General features: G+C 36.6%; 2 protein-coding genes across 2 annotated transcripts; one reads left to right on the plus strand and one right to left on the minus strand.

The window, feature by feature from the left end:
- The first annotated feature begins 34 nt into the window (after positions 1-34).
- On the plus strand, positions 35-9,120 carry LOC127502039 (mucin-2). Its single transcript, XM_051874489.1, has 6 exons — positions 35-2,008; positions 2,419-2,530; positions 3,064-3,146; positions 5,305-5,416; positions 5,890-8,076; positions 9,102-9,120. The coding sequence occupies exons 1-6, from the start codon at positions 1,948-1,950 to the stop codon at positions 9,118-9,120; spliced, it is 2,574 nt and encodes an 857-aa protein (XP_051730449.1). The 5' UTR covers positions 35-1,947.
- Positions 9,121-18,404: 9,284 nt separating this feature from the next.
- On the minus strand, positions 18,405-22,240 carry LOC127502077 (serine/threonine-protein kinase NIM1). Its single transcript, XM_051874606.1, has 4 exons — positions 22,222-22,240; positions 21,179-21,493; positions 20,440-20,708; positions 18,405-19,166 (listed from the first exon to the last, which is right to left on the minus strand). The coding sequence occupies exons 1-4, from the start codon at positions 22,238-22,240 to the stop codon at positions 18,405-18,407; spliced, it is 1,365 nt and encodes a 454-aa protein (XP_051730566.1).
- Positions 22,241-22,920: the final 680 nt, after the last annotated feature.

Raw genomic sequence — 22,920 nt, forward strand, 5'->3', positions numbered from 1 at the left:
AGCATGTTCATGAGTATTCTACAACACAGCGTTGTGACAACAGTAAATTGTCCTGCATTGCAAATTTATTTTATTTTAATATTTATAAAAGTTCAAATATTCCACATAGTTGCTCAATTTACTATGAATATGCATAAAATTATTAATACTATATAAAAATTGTTTTAGAGGGAGTGAAAGTTGACTGAAAGTTGTCTCACTGCAGGACACTGGATTGTTCTCCCTCGGAACTTTTCTTCAGTGTTGTGACTTATTTCTAAGTGAAACAGAATACTGAATAAAGGGCAGGGTTTTATTTTAGCGCTCCTCCTCTCCATCTCTTGGTCATAGCAGACTAACACTTGGAGGGGAGTGGTTTAAGTGTTTTTAACCCAAGCCGTAAACTGACGTCATCAGAGGAGGAACGGCATTCCAGACCGGAAGTAACTTTTCAGTTTTTGATTAAAGATTACCACGACAAACAATTTTTTTTTGTGTATTAACTTGCACGGATTAATTGTTCACCACAAAACTAGTAATATGTGCTAACAAAGTAAATAGGGTCAATTTTGATTTCATGACGACTTTAAGATGGGTTTGGTGCACACAAGGATAAAAAAAGTACCCCATGTGTAAAATGAAATACACTGCTGTATCTTTAATGTTGTGGGCCTAGTTTTCTGTCAGAGGTCTTGGACATTTTGTTCAGATACATGGCATCATGGATTATTCAGGTTCAGGCTATTATTCAGGTAAGAAATACAGAACGCAGAACGTTGATTGGTTGACAGAGAATCACACCACGCCTATCAAGTAAGAGTACTGTTGGCGGTGGAAACGCAAGCCAGATCAGGGTTTACCGTCCCAAATTGTACCATACTCGGTGGAAATAAGCCATTATATAGATCAGTGGTGCGCGCGCTTTTGCTGTTTCTGCAGGAATTTCTAAAATGATCTGCAATACAAGCACAATTTGTGCACCAGAAGAGCTGCCGCTTTTGAATAGTTTGTGCTTGCTATTTAATAAATATTTGAAACTTTGCAAACTGGCACCTTCAGTAATGAAAACATTTATCTTGATCTCTGTCATGAAATAATCATTTAAAAAGAAATATTTATATATACCTGTATGATATTACAATGTAGCCATATTAGGCCAGCGGTTTGGAAAATGGATGGATGGATAAATGATTCAGCTGCAGGTGACATCCTCTGGCAAGACACAGGAATTCATTCGGCGCGATCCTCACAGTGAATTATGGGTATTCTTTAGCAATTGAGCGTATATCGGTTGTACATTTGTTTTTTTTGCAGTGCATTATGGGATTGAATGAGTGCACTCGACTCAATAACATTCACTATGATTTCGGACAACTCTACAAATGATTGTCCCCTCAAATAGTTCCCTATTTAAGGGTATGGGGGCGATTTCGGGGACAGCCATTTCTGATCATAGCCCACATAGACTGCTATTCTGCTTACTGAAATCGAGAATTGGGTTCCAGTGATTGTAAAAAACAAAAAAACAAAACAAACAAACAAAGAAAACAAACAAAAATGTATTTTTGGATTTTGCGATTTTTACGCAAATGCATAACATATTATCCAGTAGTCCAGGAAGTTGCATACTTTGTGTGGTCCTAAAATGTATAGATTAAAAATTTTAGCTGTTAATTAGAACAAAACATACAAGAAGCCTTTTCTGTCAAAACATCTTATTCACAACTTCCGCTATATGATCAGGAAACGAAAGTAGTGATTCATATTTTTTCCTCATATTTTGACTTGCATCTTTGTGCAACAGTTTCGGGAAAGGAACAACTGTAGAAGCATGACTTGGCTCTGTCCAGCTGTTGTTGACTGAAATTTGAGATGTGGGTGTGATTTTCCTCATTATTGTAAGCGTATCTAGTGAAGCAGTTCATGATTTTGAGTAAAGTAATTGTAAAGTAAAGATACTGGAATATCATGCGGTTTAGCATCTTCATCATCGTTCTGCTGGGCTTCATCAACTTCACACTGGCTCAAGGTAAAACACCTCATATGAAGTAGATATTTGAGCTGCCTTATGCAGAAAATGATTTTAGAAATGGCAATGCTGAAGTATAAAAAACATACTGGAACATACTGAAGTATAAAGTAGTTCAACTGCATACAGTTTTGGGTTGGGTATAGTTAACTAAAACTACATAAAAAAAATTTTGTTACTTGAAGTAAAATAAAGTTTAAATGAAATAAAATAAAATAAATTTATTTCAGCTAGTTACCATGGGAACATTTCTCATTTTCATTTAGTTTCACTTGATGTACTACAACAACTAAATAAATAATAATAATAATAATAATAATAATAAACTATATTAAAGTGATATTAAAGTAACACTAGTTTTGGGTCAATGTTTATCAGCATGTGTAATGTCTTTGTTGTGCGTCTCTCAGTTAAGGGCTGCTGTTGGCACTATGTCTCTAAAATTGAACCCTCTGAAAAGAAAAGAGTGACAGGCTACAGAATACAAGAGATGGGCAAACACTGCACGTTCCCTGCTGTCATGTAAGAAACACCACATACATACTGTTCAAAAGTTTGGGGTCGGTAAGATTTTTTAATGTTTTTAAAAGAAGTCTCTTCTGCTCACCAAGGCTGTATTTATTTTATCCAAAATACAGTAAAACAGTATGTGTTGTGATGTTGTGATTTTTTTTTAATTTTTTTTTTTTTTACAGTTTAAAATACCCATTTTCTATGTGAATATTTTGTAAAATATAGTTTATTTCTGTCATCAAAGCTGAATTTTCAGCATCATTACTCCAGGCTTCAGTGTCACATGATCTTTCAGAAATCAATCTAATATGCTGATTTGCTGCTCAAAAAAAAAAAAAAAAAAAAAAAGTTTCTGATTTTTCATGATTCTTTGATAAACAGAAATTTCAAAAGAACAGTATTTATCTTAAACAGAAGGCTACACTTCCGTTCAAAAGTTCAGGGTCAGTAAGAATTGTTACAAAAGCTTTCTATATGGCTTTTGTATGTGATTCTTTCAAATATCACAGATCATGACGTTTAATGCAATTCTCTCTCCGCAGCTTCAAATTGGATAATTCCGAGTTTTGCGCTGATCCTACAGACCGCTGGGTCAGCGATCTCGTGATGAGGGTGAACAGACTGTGTAAGAGCCATGTTATTTGTTTCTTATATAGATGTGGAATACATAATTGTGTGTGTTAAGCAATTGTTAAATAATTATGAGTAAATAATTTAATGTTTTTTTATTATTATTGAAAATAGAACAATTAACAAACATAGCATAGCATAGCATATAATAGTGTAATACAAAGTGTGACATTAATTGGTAACAGGGGATCCGAAAAGTAAATAATTTAATGTGTATTATATTTCATAATGACGATGATGTCACTTCTGGCAATGACTGTTTATTTTTGTGTGTGTGTGTGCAATATTGGAGCGATACAGTTTTTTGACCGTGTAACATTTTTTCCAGTTAATTTTGTTATTAAACTTTAAAGGAAGTTACTGGACTACAGGATGTTATTCGAGTTCAAATCACGCTCACACATGAAGAAAATTAGATTGCTATCACAGATTGTTTCCAGGGTTGTTCATGGTTAGGAAGCTGCAAAATAGTTGCAAATTCAAATATTCAAAATATTTTGGGCAAGAAATTCATAATAACTTAGTTTAAGAATGAAATATACTTTGAAACTGCAGACATACTGTACATCTGAACAGTAATGAACAAAATGGATTGAATACAAAAAGTAAAAATATGTAATATTTGTAATGTCTGGCAGAAACAGAAAAGATGGCAGGCGTAAAGCGGATCTAAGGGCAAGGGGTATTTATTAAATAAACAGAAACATAAAACAGAAACAAAGGAACACAGAGAACCAGGGTGTACAGGGAACAGGAATATGCATCATGAACAAACCTACAGCAAACGTCGACTGACAAAGAACATTGGAAACAAGAGCTTAATATACATAGGGAGCTAATAAGAAAACAAGACACACCTTGGAACAATCAGATTACAAGGGACTACAAACATGGAACCAGGGACAGGCAACAGGAAGTTGAGACACAGATGAGACACAGGGAACATATAAGAGTAAAACTGATGATGAAATGAAGCTTTGTGAAGCACAGAAGCTTTCCCCTCAACTGTATCATAAAATGATTCATTACTTAATGCTTTTCAACACGGTGCACACTAACGATATCTTGTGGTCAAAAGGGGGGAAAGCTGCCTTTGCATCCCAAATATTTAATGAATGATTTGATTTTGACAGCAGTAGTTATTGAGGCAAAGTTGTTCAGCATGAGGCGATCTATCAAATGATATGCATATTGTGTAGATCTGTGAAACACCACGTGATTACAGAGGCGTAAAACTCGTTAGCGCCACCTAGTGGCCTATTTCTTTCAAAGTTCTTACAGACCTCTAAGGCCATGAGTCGAACATGCCCACCGTTTCGTTCCGATCGGCCTCCGTTAACCTTGTCTAACAGGTGCTCAAACTTCATTTCAGTTGTCAGTTGAAAGTGCTTTGTGAACTAGGCATTATTACAAATTGAACATGCACAAAACTACACATGTAAATTTGCATTATGATTTATTCTAATAAAAGAGGCGAATGACTCTTGAAATCTGCGCAAAGGAGTTTGTGCTATTTTTGAATCAGAATACGAAGCAGTCACATGGTTGTGTGTGAAAACAAAGCTTCGGACGTCACAGATCACGTGGTTATGGCAAAATGAATCAAGCTCCGGAACAGTGCTTCACTCTGAGATGTTTCGGTGTTTTGATACAAGCTTTGAATTAAATTACAGATAAATACTTCATTCTCTGTTGAAGAGCACTTATGGAAAATAATATATAAAAATAAATAAAATAAATTATAAAAATTATTATTATAGAAAAATCCTGGAAAAAAAAACAAACAAAACAAAACTGGACAGTGTGTCCACCTCTCCATGTTCCTCTAATGATGTTTTAAAGCTCAGCCTCACTGGTTACCAAACATTTCGTTTTCTTTGCAGTGTAAATCTCATCTCTCAAACATATGTGTACTTTAAATAGTCACTGAATTTACTTTCACTTCTGTGAAAATCATCTGGGAGGCTCTGCTTACAGTCCTTATATCTGTTGGTTTTCCATCTTTTCATTGCACAACATCATTTGCAGATATTTACAGTTTTATGAGGCACTAAATCATCCATCTCTAGTGGACTATAAAAGTAGTTGTATTGCATGTGAGTTTGTGTAAATGAATGTTAACACATCTAATGTCTTTGTTGTGTGTCCCTTAGATGGTGGCTGTTGTCTGCAGTATGCCACAAGTGTTAACCTGTCCATAAGGAATAGAGTGACCAGCTACATAATACAATATCCGAGCAGACGCTGCAGGATCGCTGCTATTGTGTAAGAAATACCCGTCTGTATAAGTAGCACTATGAAAATGGTATGAAACTTGTTCATACAATATGAATCAAATCTAACTGTTATAAAGAAATTGCAAGTAATGTAAAGAAATTGTGTTTCCCATAATGAGCTGTATTATTTTCTATGCATTGGTATGTTTATTGGACACATACATCCACCATTTCTATTCAGATTTTAGCTACCCCAAAACAAAAAAGTTTCACAATTAATTAAACTTTTTATTCAGATTGTTTCACTGATGATATAATTTGGAAAGAAAATGTTTATGTGAAATTAGAATTTAGAATTAGAATTTATGTTTCTTTCTCTTACTCGTTTAAATGATACTCATATTCATATATCTTTTCCATATCGGAAGTTTGTCCCATTTTCCATATGTGAAGTTGTTTGAAAAACTTTTATGATTCTTTCAGACAACACAATTAGTGATGTTTAATGCAATTGTCCTGCAGATTCATATTGGATAATGGCCATAAGTTCTGTGCTAATCCCAGGAAAAGATGGGTCCGTTCCCTCATGGAGTGGGTGGAGGGACTGTCAGGTCTTGAATGGCCTAAGTGGTTTCCGCCGCCTCCAGGGCCTTTAGTGCCTCTGAGAATTCCGGAGCCTCCAGTGCCTCCAATGCCTCAAGCTACTGCAATGCCTCAAAGACCAGAAATGCCTGGAACGACTGAAATGACTGAAATCCCTCTAACAATTAAAATGCCTCGAACGACTGAAATGCCTCGAACGACTGCAATGCCTGAAATGCCTCGAACGTCGGCAATGCCTAAAATACCTGAAATGACTGAAATGCCTAAAATGCCTGGAACAACTGAAGTGCCTGTAACAAGTGAAATGACCGAAATCCCTCGAACGACTGAAATGCCTGGAATGACTGAAATGCCTGAAATCCCTCGAATGACTAAAATGCCTGAAATGCCTCGAACTAATGAAATGCCTCGAACAACTGAAATGCCTGAAATGCCTCAAACAACTGAAATGCCTCAAACTCCTGAAATCCCTGGAACGACTGAAATGCATGAAATCCCACGAACAACTGAAATGCCTGGAATGACTGAAATGCCTGAAATCCCTCGAATGACTAAAATGCCTGAAATGCCTCGAACTAATGAAATGCCTCGAACAACTGAAATGCTTGAAATGCCTCAAACAACTGAAATGCCTCAAACTCCTGAAATCCCTGGAACGACTGAAATGCCTGAAATCTCTCGAACGACTGAAATCCCTCGAACGACTGAAATGCCTGGAACGACTGAAATGCCTGAAATCCCTCGAATGACTAAAATACCTGAAATGCCTCAAACAACTGAAATGCCTCAAACTCCTGAAATCCCTGGAACGACTAAAATGCATGAAATCCCACGAACAACTGAAATGCCTGGAACGACTGAAATGCCTGAAATCCCTCGAATGACTAAAATGCCTGAAATGCCTCGAACTAATGAAATGCCTCGAACAACTGAAATGCCTCAAACAACTGAAATGCCTCAAACAACTGAAATGCCTGGAACGACTGAAATGCATGAAATCCCACGAACAACTGAAATGCCTGGAACGACTGAAATGCCTGAAATCCCTCGAACGACTGAAATGCCTGGAACGACTGAAATGCCTGAAATCCCTCGAATGACTAAAATACCTGAAATGCCTCGAACTAATGAAATGCCTCGAACAACTGAAATGCCTGAAATGCCTCAAACAACTGAAATGCCTCAAACTCCTGAAATCCCTGGAACGACTGAAATGCATGAAATCCCACGAACAACTGAAATGCCTGGAACGACTGAAATGCCTGAAATCCCTCGAATGACTAAAATGCCTGAAATGCCTCGAACTAATGAAATGCCTCAAACAACTGAAATGCCTCAAACAACTGAAATGCCTCAAACAACTGAAATCCCTGGAACGACTGAAATGCCTGAAATCCCTCGAATGACTAAAATGCCTGAAATGCCTCGAACTAATGAAATGCCTCGAACAACTGAAATGCCTGAAATGCCTCAAACAACTGAAATGCCTCAAACAACTGAAATGCCTCAAACTCCTGAAATCCCTGGAACGACTGAAATGCATGAAATCCCACGAACAACTGAAATGCCTGGAATGACTGAAATGCCTGAAATCCCTCGAACGACTGAAATGTCTGGAACGACTGAAATGCCTGAAATCCCTCGAATGACTGAAATACCTGAAATGCCTCGAACTAATGAAATCCCTGGAACGACTGAAATGCGTGAAATCCCACGAACAACTGAAATGCCTCAAACTCCTGAAATCCCTGGAACGACTGAAATGCATGAAATCCCACGAACAACTGAAATGCCTGGAACGACTGAAATGCCTGGAACGACTGAAATCCCTGGAACGACTGAAATGCGTGAAATCCCACGAACAACTGAAATGCCTCAAACTCCTGAAATCCCTGGAACGACTGAAATGCATGAAATCCCACGAACAACTGAAATGCCTGGAACGACTGAAATGCCTGGAACGACTAAAATGCCTGAAATGCCTCAAACTAATGAAATGCCTCGAACAACTGAAATGCCTGAAATGCCTCAAACAACTGAAATGCCTCAAACTCCTGAAATCCCTGGAGCGACTGAAATGCCTGAAATCTCTCGAATGACTGAAATGTCTGAAATCCCTCAAACTAATGAAATGCCTCAAACAACTGAAATGCCTGAAACGACGGAAATCCTTAGAACATCTGAAATGTCTGAAATGCCTCAAACGACTAAAATGCCTCGAACGACTGAAATGACTGAAATCCTTCGAACGACTGAAATGCCTGAAATCCCTCAAATGACTGAAATGCCTCGAACTACTGAAATGTCTGAAATGCCTCGAACAACTGAAATGCCTAAAATCTCTCGAACGGCCGAAATGCCTCAAATGCCTCGAACTACTGAAATGTCTGAAATGCCTCAGACGACTGAAATGCCTCAAACTAATGAAATGCCTGAAATGGCACAAACAACTGAAATGCCTCAAACTCCTCAAATGTCTCAAACAACTAAAACGCCCGAAATCCCTCGAATGATTGAAATGCCTGAAATCCCTCAAACGACAGAAATTCCTGAAATGCCTCAAACTAATGAAATGCCTCGAACGACTGAAAGGCCTGAAATGCCTCAAACTAATGAAATGCCTCGAACGACTGAAATGCCTGATATTTCTCGAACAACTGAAATGCCTGAAATCCCTCAAATGACTGAAATGCCTCGAACTCCTAAAATGTCTGAAATACCTCGAACAACTGAAATGCCTGAAATCCCTCGAATGACTGAAAAGCCTAAAATGCCTCAAACTACTGAAATCCTTAGAATGTCTAAAATGTCCGAAATGCCTCAAACGACTGAAATACCTGAAATCACTCAAACAGAATTGCCTCGAACAACTGAAATATCTGAAATGCTTAAAATGCCTCAAACGACTGAAATACCTCAAACGACTGAAATGCCTCGAAAGACTGAAATGCCTGAAATGCCTAGAACAACTAAAATGCCTCAAACGACTGAAATGCCTCTAACTCCTCAAATGTCTGAAATGCCTGAAATGCTTGGAATGCCTGAAATGTCTGAAATGCCTCAAACAACTCAAATGCTTCAAACTCCTCAAATGTCTGAAATGCCTGAAATACCTGAAATCACTCAAACAGAATTGCCTCGAACAACTGAAATGCCTAAAATGCCTCGAGTGACTGAAATGCCTCAAATGACTGAAATGCCTCAAACAACTGAAATGCCTCGACTGACTGAAAGGGCTGAAATGCCTCGAATCACAGAAATGTCTGAAATGCCTGCAACAACAGAAATGCCTGGAACGACTGAAATACCTGGAACGACTGAAATGCCTGGAATGACTGAAATGTCTCAAACTCCTCAAATGCCTAAAATCCCTCAAATGACTGAAATCCCTGAAATCTCTCAAATGACTGAAATTCCTCAAACAACTGGAATGCTAGGAACAACTGAAATGACTGAAATCCCTCTAATGACTGAAATGCCTCAAATGCATTGGATACCTGAAAGGCCTCGGGTGCCTGAAAGGCCTCAAGTGTCTGAAAGGCCTTGGGTGCCTGAAAGGCCTCGGGTGGCTGAAAGGCCTCGAGTGCCTGAAAAGCCTCGGATGCCTGAAAGGCCTCGGGTGGCTGAAAGGCCTCGAGTGCCTGAAAAGCCTCGGGTGCCTGAAAGGCCTCGAGTGCCTGAAAAGCCTCGGGTGCCTCAAAGGCCTCGGATGCCTCAAAGGCCTCGGGTGCCTCAAAGGCCTCGGATGCCTCAAAGGCCTCGGGTGCCTCAAAGGCCTCGGATGCCTCAATGCCTCGGATGCATACAATGCCTCGGATGCCTACAATGCCTCGCATGCCTACAATGCCTCGGATGCCTACAATGCCTCGCATGCCTGAAATGCCTTGGATTTTTGAAATGCCTCGGATGCCTGAAATGCCTCGGATGCCTCGGATGCCTGAAATGCCTCGGATGCCTGAAATGCCTCGGATGCCTCGGATGCCTGAAATGCCTCGGATGCCTGAAATGCCTCGGATGCCTCGGATGCCTTGAACGCCTGTGTAGCTCCCCCTAGTAATTTCTCTGAATGATTGGCGATTTATTGACTGGTTCACCATGAGGATAACCATCCAACTCAAGATACCATGAGAACTAAATACACAAAAATAAAGTTAAAATGAAGAATATAAAGGACATAAATAATCACATACAATATAAATGTAGCCTAAATGAAATATAAATGAAAACTTACTTGCCAAGCCAATCACTCACTGAGCAGACATAATGTTGCCACTTTTCGTAGTTAAGTGAATTAAATGCATTCCAAATAAAAAAAATAAATGAAAATATTTTACCTTTATTTCTATACGTATTGTGGTCAATTTCATTCAATATAATTTGTGTATTAAAATTTCTCTATATGGTTATGGTTATTAAACAATCTTTTTTTTGTTGGGAGGGGGTGGACTTCAGATTAAAATCCAAGCACAAATGTTTACACGTCAGCATCAAGTTTTGTCATTTATGTAAACTTTAAGAGAAAGTGTATATTTTTAGATTCTATAGCTGGTCACTATTTCTTTTATTTTTGAATGATTGCTATTGACAATAAATAGTCCTGCACTGTAAATGTATTTTATTTTAATATTTTTTAAAAGTTCAAATATTCAAATATTCCATATTCCACATCAATTTCATATGAGTATGCATAACACACTGCCCTGCCAGAAATGTATTTTTATTTAAAAAATTAATTTTTTGATGTATAGCATTCAAGGGGATAAACAAGTCAGTCAGTGATTGACTGACAGGTTGCATGCAATTTATTTTGCCATTCACAGTATTTATAATACACAGTCAGTGAGATCAATTTTCGAGACCATAAATATGAGTGAGATGGTTTTACAAGCAAATCAAGTAAACACTAATGACTGAGATTTTTTTTTAGTTTGTACATATCTATAACTAACATAATCTATAACAAATAAAAAAATTAAGGTCAAAATTTCCTTTTGTAAGGAGTAACAGGTACAAACATTAATTTATTCCTACTTCTATTGATAAATTCAGGCATGTGGGGAGTAGGTGGAAGTAGGTAGTTATTTGGGCTTGTTGTTGTCTTGTTTTTTTAATATGTAATTTTTAATGCATTGTAAATTGACTTTTTTCTATGCTGGTCTTGCTGTAAAACCAATTGCCCCTAGGGGACATAAAGAAAGAAGAAAGAAAGAAAGAAAGAAAGAAAGAAAGAAAGAAATATTGCTATATATCCTAATTTTTGTTAACATGTATTCATTACTTCCATGAGCTCATTGTTTCTACCTTAAATTAATTTGCTAACAGTGACTGTAAATTAAATTGCCTAAATTATTACATTGTTAGCTAACTGCATGATTATATATTTACATTTCTGAAATTATAATTTGGATACCGTCAACTCTGATAACAGATTAGTCTAAATTGTAATGTTGACATGCACTCCCCGTAAAGCTTCTGTGAAACGATATGTATTGTGAAAAGCGCTATACAAATAAATGTGAATTGAATTGAATATAACATATTGTAAATTAGGGCTGTGCAAAGTAATCGTAGTAGATTTTTCCATTTCGATTTTGATTGAATATGTTATTAAACAGCTAATAATGTGTTGCTAATGTTACACAAACACGTTTCCGTTCGCCATCTCAGAGTCAGACAGCTGCCTTCTAACAATAAGTATTCTTTGAAACGCATTGAATAACTCAGAACGTCAGTAGAGAAAGGCATATAGTTCATCATAACATTGTAACATTCATCATATCATCGTTACACACCAACATCACTCGGCCCTGCTCTACTTCATACTACATTAACGTTAATAATCTCATCCATGAACACAAATTCTGCCCGAGGCCTGTCGGATTGTTTTCCCCTGGCTGTAAGGTGAAGACGACATCTCCCATGATTCCACGCTCAAGCTACGCCTTTGTTTTGAATAGGTGACCTCTAGTGGCAAAAAACTAAATATTGTCCCTTTTACTGCTCTTGTCTTGACTACGCCCCTCCAATTTTATTTGGGTAGGAGATCACCCGAGGGTTTCCCACTCAGCTATCCAATTAAATGAATATACTACAAAATATATTAATATAATACAAAATCACTATAAACAAAGCATCATTTTTATCAAATACATGAATTCAGGGGCCATATGTATAAAGCCGTTCAAGTGCGTCTTAAGTGTGTCAAAACTCTAAGAATGACGTAATTTTACTCTTATTCCTAGACTTAAGAATAAGTATGATTCATAAAGGTTCCTAAGTGTTAAGACTAGGTCTCAGCTCCTAAATTATTTAAGAGTGCTGGAGAGGTCTCCTAACCTAGTTAGGAGTAACAAGATGGCAGCAAAGGGGAGACACACACTTTTTAATAAAGATTTGATGTATTGGAGTTATATGATGACATGGAGTTGATAAAACATTATAAACTTGATTGACAATTCTTTTTGTAACTGACCTAATTAAATAAAGGTCATAAATTTAATAAATATTACTTAAACAATAATTAATACATTAATACATTTGAATAAATTTAATGACTTTGAATAAACTTTTTATAATTTTAAATGTAATAATTTATCCCACTCTGCAAATCAATGCTCTATCCGTAGAAATAAAAATAGTGAATTTTTTGGTGACTGGAAAAATGCAGCAGTGCACCGGTGATGACAGGCTCTTAAATAGTACAATTGCTAAACTTACCACATATAGTTGTGGCCAAAATTGATGTACAAAGTTGTTGTTTTTTTTTTTTTTTTTTAATGACCCAACAATTTTGCTTAAACCATCAAAATATGAGGAAAATATTGGTAAATATTGGTACAATAAGGTTTATTAGTTAACATTAGTTAACTACATTAGTTAACATGAACTAATAATGAACTGCACTTATACAGCATTTATTAATCTTTTTTAATGTTAATTTCAGTATTTATTAATACATTATTAAAATCTTGTTAACATTAGTTAATGCACTGTGAACTAACATGAACAACTGTATTTTCATTAACTAACGTTAATGAAGATTAGTAAATACAGTAACAAATGTATTACTCATGGTTAGTTCATGTTAGTTAATACATTAACTAATGTTTAACTAATGAACCTTTTTGTAAAGTGGTATTAAAATATTTTTATGGCATTTTTATGTAATTTTTAATGTATTTTTTATGTTATTTAAACGTTTTAAAATATGAGGGAAGAATAAAACACTAAGCAAAGGTATTTATCTGCTCAAATTTATTTGGCAAAAAAGCCAAACTACAGCTACAGGTTTCAGAAAAACAAAAAGCTCAGAAAAAAGGACACATTGACTACAACATAATCAGTTTTTACTATTTCATTGGTCCTCTTGTTTTTGCATGTGTTCATAATGTCTTTGTATGACAGCCTGGCCAAAAATAATGTATGCATAATTTCATGTTTCATTGCATTATCACACAAGAAACAGTTGACTCCAAGCACAGCTACACAACATGCTTATTTTAACAAATTTTTACAAATTTTCCTATGCCGGACATCACTTTTGGCCATTGCAGTTGATTGACTTTCCAATTGACCATCAAACCATGCGGCAAAAGCCACATTTATGTTGACTGTGGGCTTTGATGAAACTCATGCTCGCATGATTGCTAAAATTGTGTTATATTTTATAGTGCTAATTGATGTTTAATTCCTGCTGCTATTTAGAACAAAATATGCAAGAAGCCTTTTCTGTTAAAACATCTTGTTTACAACTTCCACTACATGTTCAGGAAACGACAGTAGTGATTCATATGTTTTCTCGTATTTTGACATACATCTTTGCGCAACAGATTATCGGGAAAGTAACAACTGTTGGTGCAGCGACTTGGTTCTGTCCAGTTTTTGTTGACTGTAATTTGAGATGTGGGTGTGATTTTGGACAGGCTGTCAGATGGGTCGTCTGTGTGGCCTCCCATGCCTCGAATACCTAAATTGATTTCCAGACCTGACAAGCTGGTCTCTAACTGATCCATTCACAGCAGCAGCCTTAAAATCTCCTGCAGTTCCTGTCTTCAAGTCTCTGCCAATTATCAAAACTTCAATGTGGCCCATAAGTCTAAACAAAAGAGTATGCAAAACTCTATGTAAAGTAGACATAAAATTGCCACTTTTCTTAGTTAACTGAGTTAAATGCATTCCAAATAAAAGTATTTTAACATTATGTATTGTAGTCGATTTCATTCAATATAATTTCTTTATTAAAATTTCTAAACAAATATATATATGTATATTTATTTTACAAGGGGGTGTACTTCATATTAAAATATATGCACAAATGTTCACATTCACGTCAGCATCAAGTTTTGTCATTTATGTACACTTTAAAAGAAAGTGTATATTTTTAGATTCTTTAGCTGATTCTTTTATTTTTGAATATTTGCTATTGGCCATATTCCATAAATAGTCCTGCAGTGTAAATGATGCTCACTTATCCTTGACCTCATCAAACTGCAAGAAGCATGTTTCATAAAACATGTTTGTGTAAACTAACAACTGATGGTAGCTTTCATGAATCAATATAGTGTTTCATCTTTGTGACATGATAATTATTATAATTCATGTTCTTCAGTAAGTCTGATTAAAGGAAATTATTACAGATGCAATGCACATTATATCAGTTCTATATGACTATCACAGCATTGACATCAAACTGTGTCTGTGCATTAACTTCAGTCTCTGTCGCCCTCTGCTGTTCGTCAGTCATAAATGAGCTCGAAGAATAAGTGATGCTGCTGTGCAAAACGATTGTTTTTAGCAGTTTGCTATGTGTTCTGGTCGGTTTCTAGGGTGTTGCTATGGCGTCCAGGTGGTTGCTGGCCTCATTTAGTAAGTCTATTTGACTTTCTCCGCATGATTTTAATGTGAATTATAGTATTTAAGGCCCGTTCACACCAAGAACGATAAGATAACGATAAAGATATAATTCTAAAAATAGTTTTAGATATAAAAGAATAGCACTGTCCACACCACAGCTATAACGATAACGATACAGAAACTATATTGTTTGGATCACTTTCAGAACGATTTTTTTCCATACGATAAAACACTGACAGCCAATCAGAATCCATTCTAATTTAAGATGGCAGAAGTCATTGTGGAGAAGTTAATCAAGGTCCAGAAAAATCCACCAGTTTGACAAGTCTAACACCCTTTTCGAGGATACTTTAAAGAAAATGGATATATGGAAAACAATTCGGTCATACCTTAGGGAAAAAATGGTGAGAGAAGTATTAACTATGAGATCAGTATGCCAGGCTAGCAAACAGTGTAAATTTACCTCAGATATCCAGCGCTAGTTTCGACAACATTATCTTGCTTCCTGTGAAGTTGCAGTGAAAAGACTAGCTGTTGTTGCCATTGTTTTTATTCCACTATAGAGGGTATGCACGTGACGTCACCGTCGACCGTTATGACTGCGGTCACGCCCACTGAGTGGCAGCATTGGTTTTCAGCGTGAATGCCGCGAAAAACACACAAAACACATCCAAAACAAGAATGAGCTTTGCGATTGACTGTACAAATAGCTTTGACACAAAATCTGAGGTATATATTTAAAGGGTTAGTTCACCCAAAAATGAAAATAATGTCATTTATTACTCACCCTCATGCCGTTCCAGACCCGTAAGACCTTCGTTAATCTTCAGAACACAAATTGAGATATTTTTGTTTAAATCCGATGGCTCCGTGAGGCCTACATAGGGAGCAATGACATTTCCTCTCTCAAGATCCATAAAGGTACTAAAAACATATTTAAATCAGTTCATGTGAGTACAGTGGTTCAATATTAATATTATAAAGCGACGAGAATATTTTTGGTGCGCCAAAAAAAAACCAAAATTATTTATTTATTTAGTGATGGCCGATTTCAAAACACTGCTTCAGGAAGCTTCGGAGCATAATGAATCAGCGTATCGAATCATGATTCGGATCGCGTTTCAAACCGCCAAACTGCTGAAATCACGCGAATTTGGCGCTCCGAACCGCTGATTCGACACGCTGATTCATAACGCTTCAAAGCTTCCTGAAGCAGTGTTTTGAAATCGGCCATCACTATATGAGTCGTTATTTTGTTTGTTTTTTTGGCGCACCAAAAATATTCTCGTCGCTTTATAATATTAATATTGAACCACTGTACTCACATGAACTGATTTAAATATGTTTTTAGTACCTTTATGGATCTTGAGAGAGGAAATGTCATTGCTCCCTATGTAGGCCTCACGGAGCCATCGGATTTCAACAAAAATATCTCAATTTCCGTTCCTAAGATGAACAAAGGTCTTATGGGTGTGGAACAGCATGAGGGTGAGTAATAAATGACAGAATTTTTATTTTTGGGTGAACCAACCCTTTAAAGACTGCCGAAAGCTACAGAAAAAAGAAGCGAATGGATTGCTGCAATTCACAGATACAACTCCAGGCAGAGAAATGGATTTGCAGTTATCATTTTGTGTCAAAATGTTGGATTTTGAGGTAAAATCATGCCGTATATATTGTATTGTTATATATTGTGTTGACAAATCATCAATTAAATATTTACCTTATTATATTCTGCATAATTGAGTGTTTTTAAATAAACACTGACAAAAACTATACAAGTTTTAGGGCTGGACAGTATGACGATATATATAACATTGATAAAAGTGATTACTCGGATTTAAACCTACCTATATTGTAGTTATATAAAATATTCACAGGCAGATTTGCTTTATGTATTTCCCCGGCGTCGAAATCAGGCACATATAAATGTAAGTAAAACACAATTCCTGGCTGCATGTCAATATCCATGGATTATGTTTAATTAGAAGTTGTAAGAAACACTTTCGAGCCCAACCTTTAGTGTAATCGTTTGTTTTACTCGCGTTTTCGCAGTTTCCCCTATTAAATACAGTCATGCAGCAGGTTCTTTTACCACTCAGTCAAACTGAGGGAGCGCTTTCCGGCGGGAAAGTGACGTCGATGCATACCCTCTATTGACTTTGTCAGCTAAATTCTCTGTTAGATTAGATCGATTACACTAGCTATTCACTCGAAACATAGCATGCTGAGGACATCTGCTGGTTAAAGCTGTGTAAATGCAACAAGAACAGGAAAAATATGTTGTAATGTAAACACTTTGAACCCGCAGCGCGTGAGCTTATAATAAACAGACCGTTATCGTTCGTTGATGTGGACGCAAATATAGTTATCGTTATAGTTATCATTCTTGGTTTGAACGGGAGTTTGCGGTTTGTTCAATTCACTGCACAATGATTAGTGTAATAGTGATGCAGCTTGACCCAGCTAACGGCATTAATGATTTCAAATAAATGTTCACAGAAACATCTTCTAACAGCTCTAACATCTTCTAAAGTGCAGTATCATTACTTTACTGCTTTTAACTTTATTCTGGGTAAATTAATGATCATATATCACTTCAAAAGTCAATCAATAAGAGCTCAATATGTGTTGGAGAAGTTCAGCCTGAAGTCAGGTTATAAGGTCAAACAACAAATGCTGTGATTAAATGACTGATGTGTTCAGAATTTTGATGAAAAAATACAGTTCATAAAAAAGCACAATTTGAAATGTGCACTCTCTAGGAAAATATACTTTATCATAGACAGTGTGTATCGTTAAAATATCTTTTACACTGTGGAACTACAAAATCGGTCTCATTTATCTCAATATAGCCTACATTTGTTTTTTGTTTTTTTAAAAATTTAAAAATTTGTTTATTTTAGTTAGTTTCCAATGCAACATTTCTAATTTTCATTCAAGGTTTTTAAGTTAAATCTAACATGTATATTTTATTTCAACTTTATTTCAATTACTGAAAACAATTTTTAATAGTTTTAGTAATCAGTATTGTACCTTTTGAATACCAAACATGGAAAACTAAAGCTAGTGTTTTGTGATTTCATTAATTCTCCATCTTTCATTGTGTTTCTTCTTTCTTCATCTTGCCTTTTATTCTTTCTTTTTTTAAATATAGATATAGAAGAATTTTCTAATTTGATGTTATGACAAAAAAAAGTGTATTAATAAGACTGGAATTGTGTGTCCAGTTTACTCATTATATTTTTCCCTTTTTTAAAACATAAAATATTCCACAAGAAGATTTATGGAATATTTAGGTATATTTATTTATCAAATAATACAATTTTTACAGTAAATGATAAATGCTGATTGATAAAGGCTTGTAATATAAAATTATACAGTAAAACTCAACCGTGTTACTGTCAATGCTGTTATTATTATTATGCACCAACACATATTAAAATGTATTAATTTAGCTTGGCATGCAATTAATGAACACTTAACACATTAAATAGCTCATAAAGACTTAAAATTTTCAACAAGAACAAAAGAAGACCCAACCAATCAATCATATTTCTCTGTCTGTTTCTTTACATTGTCTATAGGATGGCACAGAACGCGGACTGCTCTTCTTTCCTGTAGATGGTCGTAGGGTGAGACCAGCATCTCCTGCCGAGGCGGGTGTTGGAGGGACAGAGCGTTGCATATCCCGCAGATTCTCCGGATCTGTTCCTCTGGTTTCGGTGCAGAAGTATCCGGTAAATCCCTGTCAGTGGGCTACGGCAGTCCAACACCACGTTGTTCCTCAGGTGAATTTCGGTGATGCCCAGCTCCTCGAGCGCGAGCTTGACCGAGTGCTCATCACTAGAAAGCGTCCGTGAGGGGTCAGCCAGGTGCGCCGGTGTGGGCAAAGCAGGTGGGTACGGCTGCGGGTACTCAATTCCCCTCAGCCAAGTGCTGGACATGATCTGCGACAGGGAAATGCGGTCGGCAGGAACGAGCCTCAGTGCGCCCTTGATAACATACTGGCAGACATCAGGGACATAGGTGGGAATGGCGTAGGAACCCCTGAGGATACAGAAGCGAAGTCTTCTCATGCTAGAGCCGTTGAAGGGAAACGTGGCCGTCACCATGAAGTACAGCAGGACGCCCAGAGCCCAAATATCCACCAGTGGTCCGATGTAACCCTTGTCCCGAAAGAGTTCAGGGGCCGCGTAGGGCGGAGAGCCGCAGAAGGTGGTGAGAATGTCGGTGGGTTTGCATTCAGCGCTGAAACCAAAGTCGCCCACCTTGATGCAGTATGTGGTGGTGTAGAAGACATTTTCAGCCTTCAGGTCCCGGTGGATGATGTTGTTGTCATGCTAAAGATAAAAGATAAAAAAAAAAACTGCAGGATCAGTTATGCAGTTTTCTTATAGACTACTTTTACATTTGGTCTCTCTAATATTATTTATATCTCTGAATTAAAGACTTAAAGAATTAATATTTTTTTTTAATTTTTATTAATATAAAGATATTAAAAAAAAAAAAAAAAAAAAAAAAGCAGGTTTGTTGCATATGGAAGTTTGTTTCCACCACTGAAGAAAAATAAAAAAAGGTAATTGCGAATTTTTATCTCACAATTTTGACTTTTTTTCTCACAATTGTGTGATATAAACTCGTAACTGCATGCTATAAAGTCAGAACTGCGAAATATAAACTCACAATTGCAAGGAAAAAGTCATAATTGCAAGTTATAAAGTCATAATTGCGAGATATAAACTTGCAATTCGGAGAAAAAAAGTATTTTTTCCTATGAATTGGACTTTATAAGTCGCAATTGCAAGTTTATATCTCACAATTCTGACTTTTTCTCACAATTGTGTGATATAAACTCATAATTGCATGTTATAAAGTCAGAACTGCGAGATATAAACTCACAATTGTGAGAAAAAAGTCAGAATTGCAAGATATAAACTCACAATTGGAAGTAAAAAGTCAGATTTGCAAGAGAAAAAATCAGAATTGTGAGATATAAATTCATAATTGCAAGAAAAAAGTCAGAATTTGGAGAAGAATGTCAGAATTGCGAGTTGTCAAGTCATAATTGCGTGATATAGCCTAAAGTCGCAATTGTGTGTTAATTGCAAGATATAAGTCCTCTGAATTGGACTTTATGAGTTGCAATTGCGAGTTTATACATTGCAATTCTGACTGGTCTTCTCCCAATTCTGACTTTTTTCTGAGAAAACCAGTCAGAATTGCAATGTATAAACTCGCAATTGCGAGAAAAAAAGTCAGAATTGTGAGATATAAACTCGCTATTGCGAGAAAAAAGTCAATTCTGACTTTCTTGAAATAGTGAGTTTATTTCCTGCAATTTTGACTTTATAACTTTATAATAGTTTTTATATCTCAAATCTGAGAAAAATGCCAGAATTGTGAGATAAAAAGTCGCATTTATCTTTTAAATGTTTTTATACCATGGTGGAAACAAGCATCCATAGCTGCTAGTTTGTAGGGCTACACAATTATTGTAGTGCACAGACTGCCCTAGACTTTGGCTATATAAAAAAATAAAGTAAGTTAAAATAAAAAAAGTTTAAAATATATTGGTTGAACTCTGAGGAAGTCAGCAGCACATTGTCCTCTTACCATGTGTTTCACAGCAGACAGTATCTGAGAGAAGACCAGTTTAGTCTCCAGATCAGACAGGCGTCCTCTGGTGGCGATCCTGGAGAACAGCTCTCCTCCAGGTGCGTACTCCATCACCAGATGAAGCCGGCGAAAGGTTTCCACCACCTCATACAGACGCACGATGTTGGGGTGGGACAGTCTCTCCATGCATAGTATCTCAGACGAGAACAACCTCTGTGAGCGCTTGTCCAAACGCAGCTTATCCAGGATCTTAACAGCAACCCTTTCTGAGAGAGAGGAATAAAAGAGAGAATGGGGAGAAAATGCATTGCCAATGTCTGTCGACAGATGAGGTAATTCAAATTACGCTGTTATGATAGATTGATTGAACTGAAGAGAGGCTCTCGGGATCGCGCGTAATCATCACATCCTTTTGATTTTTCTAGTTTTTTGTTGTTTTGTTCCTGAACAGGTGACATTCCTATGTTGACACTTTTTACAGGACATTAAGGTGGGTGTCTTGGGGCGTTTATAGAAATGAACACACCCTGAAACAGATTAATTATAATCTTCTGGATTAACCTAGATTTAACCACCCCCTCACCCCTGATTTACAGCAGCAGACGTGATGAACACATGTTCATTTATTATCCACAACACAAGATGGTTTTAGGGCAAGTTTAAATATTTTGTATCGAATGTGCCGACATTTAGACTAGTGACTTAATTGAACAAATACTCAGAAAGTGTCTCTCACCTTTGGTCAGGTCGTGAATGCCGAGTTTGACCTGGGAGAAGTTTCCGTTGCCTATTTCCCCACGCAGCTCGTAGAAGCCGATCCGTCTGCCGAAGGTGAGGTCATCGACAAGCTTCTGCTTGTGTCCGAGGTCATAGACGGCTCTCTCGAAAGGCGTCTGCTCCTCGTTGTCCTCTGGACTCACTGCTGAAGGTTTTCTGCCCAGTCCTTGACCTCTTGTCTTCTTCTCTCCCGTTATTTTTCCAACCTCCATCCAGGCCAGCTGAGGCATGAGCTCTCTGCGGTGAGATGGCATCGTCTGCCTGGCCACCTGCCCTGTAAGGAGAAAGAGATCTCTTTAATATCCCAGGTATTTCTCATAGAAAGCAATGGAATTAAATGGAGAATTTTGCTGTAGTCGCCTTCTTCTTCAGATGCTTCTCTGAGAAAAAGACCGCAGTAATCTCACACGTCTCCTTTAGATTTTCAGAAGAGAACATCTCAAAATGTGCTCAGAATTTGCCATAATATTAATGGAGATTTTCCAATATGAACTTTGTCTCTGATGTTTTCCATAAAATTCCTTTTGAGAAAAACAGACCCAAGCAAGTTGTCATACAGTTCTTGGGAGAACTAAATAAGAAACGTTTGAGTTCATATTGAGATCTGAGCGCAGTTTGAGATCTTTTTGAGATCTTTTCTGAGATTACTGGGGTGTTTTTCTCAAGAGAATTCAGCAAACGTCTCCATTTAGTGTCATGATTGTTGTCTAGGTGAAAAAATCCAAATATCTAATGTGAGATTTTCTTGCCTATGTGGAGATCTCAATATGAACTCAAACATTTCTCATCAAATAAGCTATGCTATATACATTTATATAGATCTAAACTGTCTTTTGCAGGTCTTTTTATTCTTATTTCTTTTAAGTAACCTTAGGAGAACATCTGAGAACATCATAAAGTTTCCTGAGCTATGAAAGAGCAATCTCTGAGCACTAACATGTTTTGTCCTAAAAATCCAAATAAGATCATTCTGGATTTGAAATTGTGTTTTCAAACTCTCACATGATCTGTGCTCTCCCATTTTTCTCAGTAAGAGAGGATATTTAAGTATCAACTTTGTCTCAGATGTTACTTCTAAAATATGAACTCAAACATTTCTCATCAAATGCTTCCAAATCCAAGTAGTCTGAGTTATGCTATACAAATTTACAAATTGTCTATTTTCATGTCTTTTTTTACTTATTCTACTAAGCAATCTTGTGAGAACTCCATTAAGTTGCCTGAGCTGTGAAAGAACATCATCTGAGAAATAACATCAAATAAAAACTAGTGCTGTCAAATCATTTAATCACGATTAATCACATCTAACATAAAAGTTGTAAATATATAATATGTACACACACACGTACATACATTATATATATATATATATACACACACACACACACATACAAACAAACTTTATGTTAGATGCGATTGATCGCAATTAATCGATTTGACAGCACTGATAAAAACTCAAATAAGTCCATTCAGGTTTTAAAAATGTGTTTCACAACTTACACAGATTATGTGCTCTCCCATTTCTCTCAGTCTTTTGGGGTAAAATGCTGCTCTTCTTATTTAAAAACATCCTGGTTTCTCCTCACAGTGTCAGATATGTCCAGTAGTGTCCGAATGCGTCTTCAGTTTACTCAGATCTGCCCATTTATAGTTCCAGGTTGCCAGAAGTCCATGAGATCCCAATATTGTCTATCATATATC

This window comes from Ctenopharyngodon idella, chromosome 2 (assembly GCF_019924925.1).
Source record: "Ctenopharyngodon idella isolate HZGC_01 chromosome 2, HZGC01, whole genome shotgun sequence".
NCBI classification, from domain to species: Eukaryota; Metazoa; Chordata; class Actinopteri; order Cypriniformes; family Xenocyprididae; genus Ctenopharyngodon; species Ctenopharyngodon idella.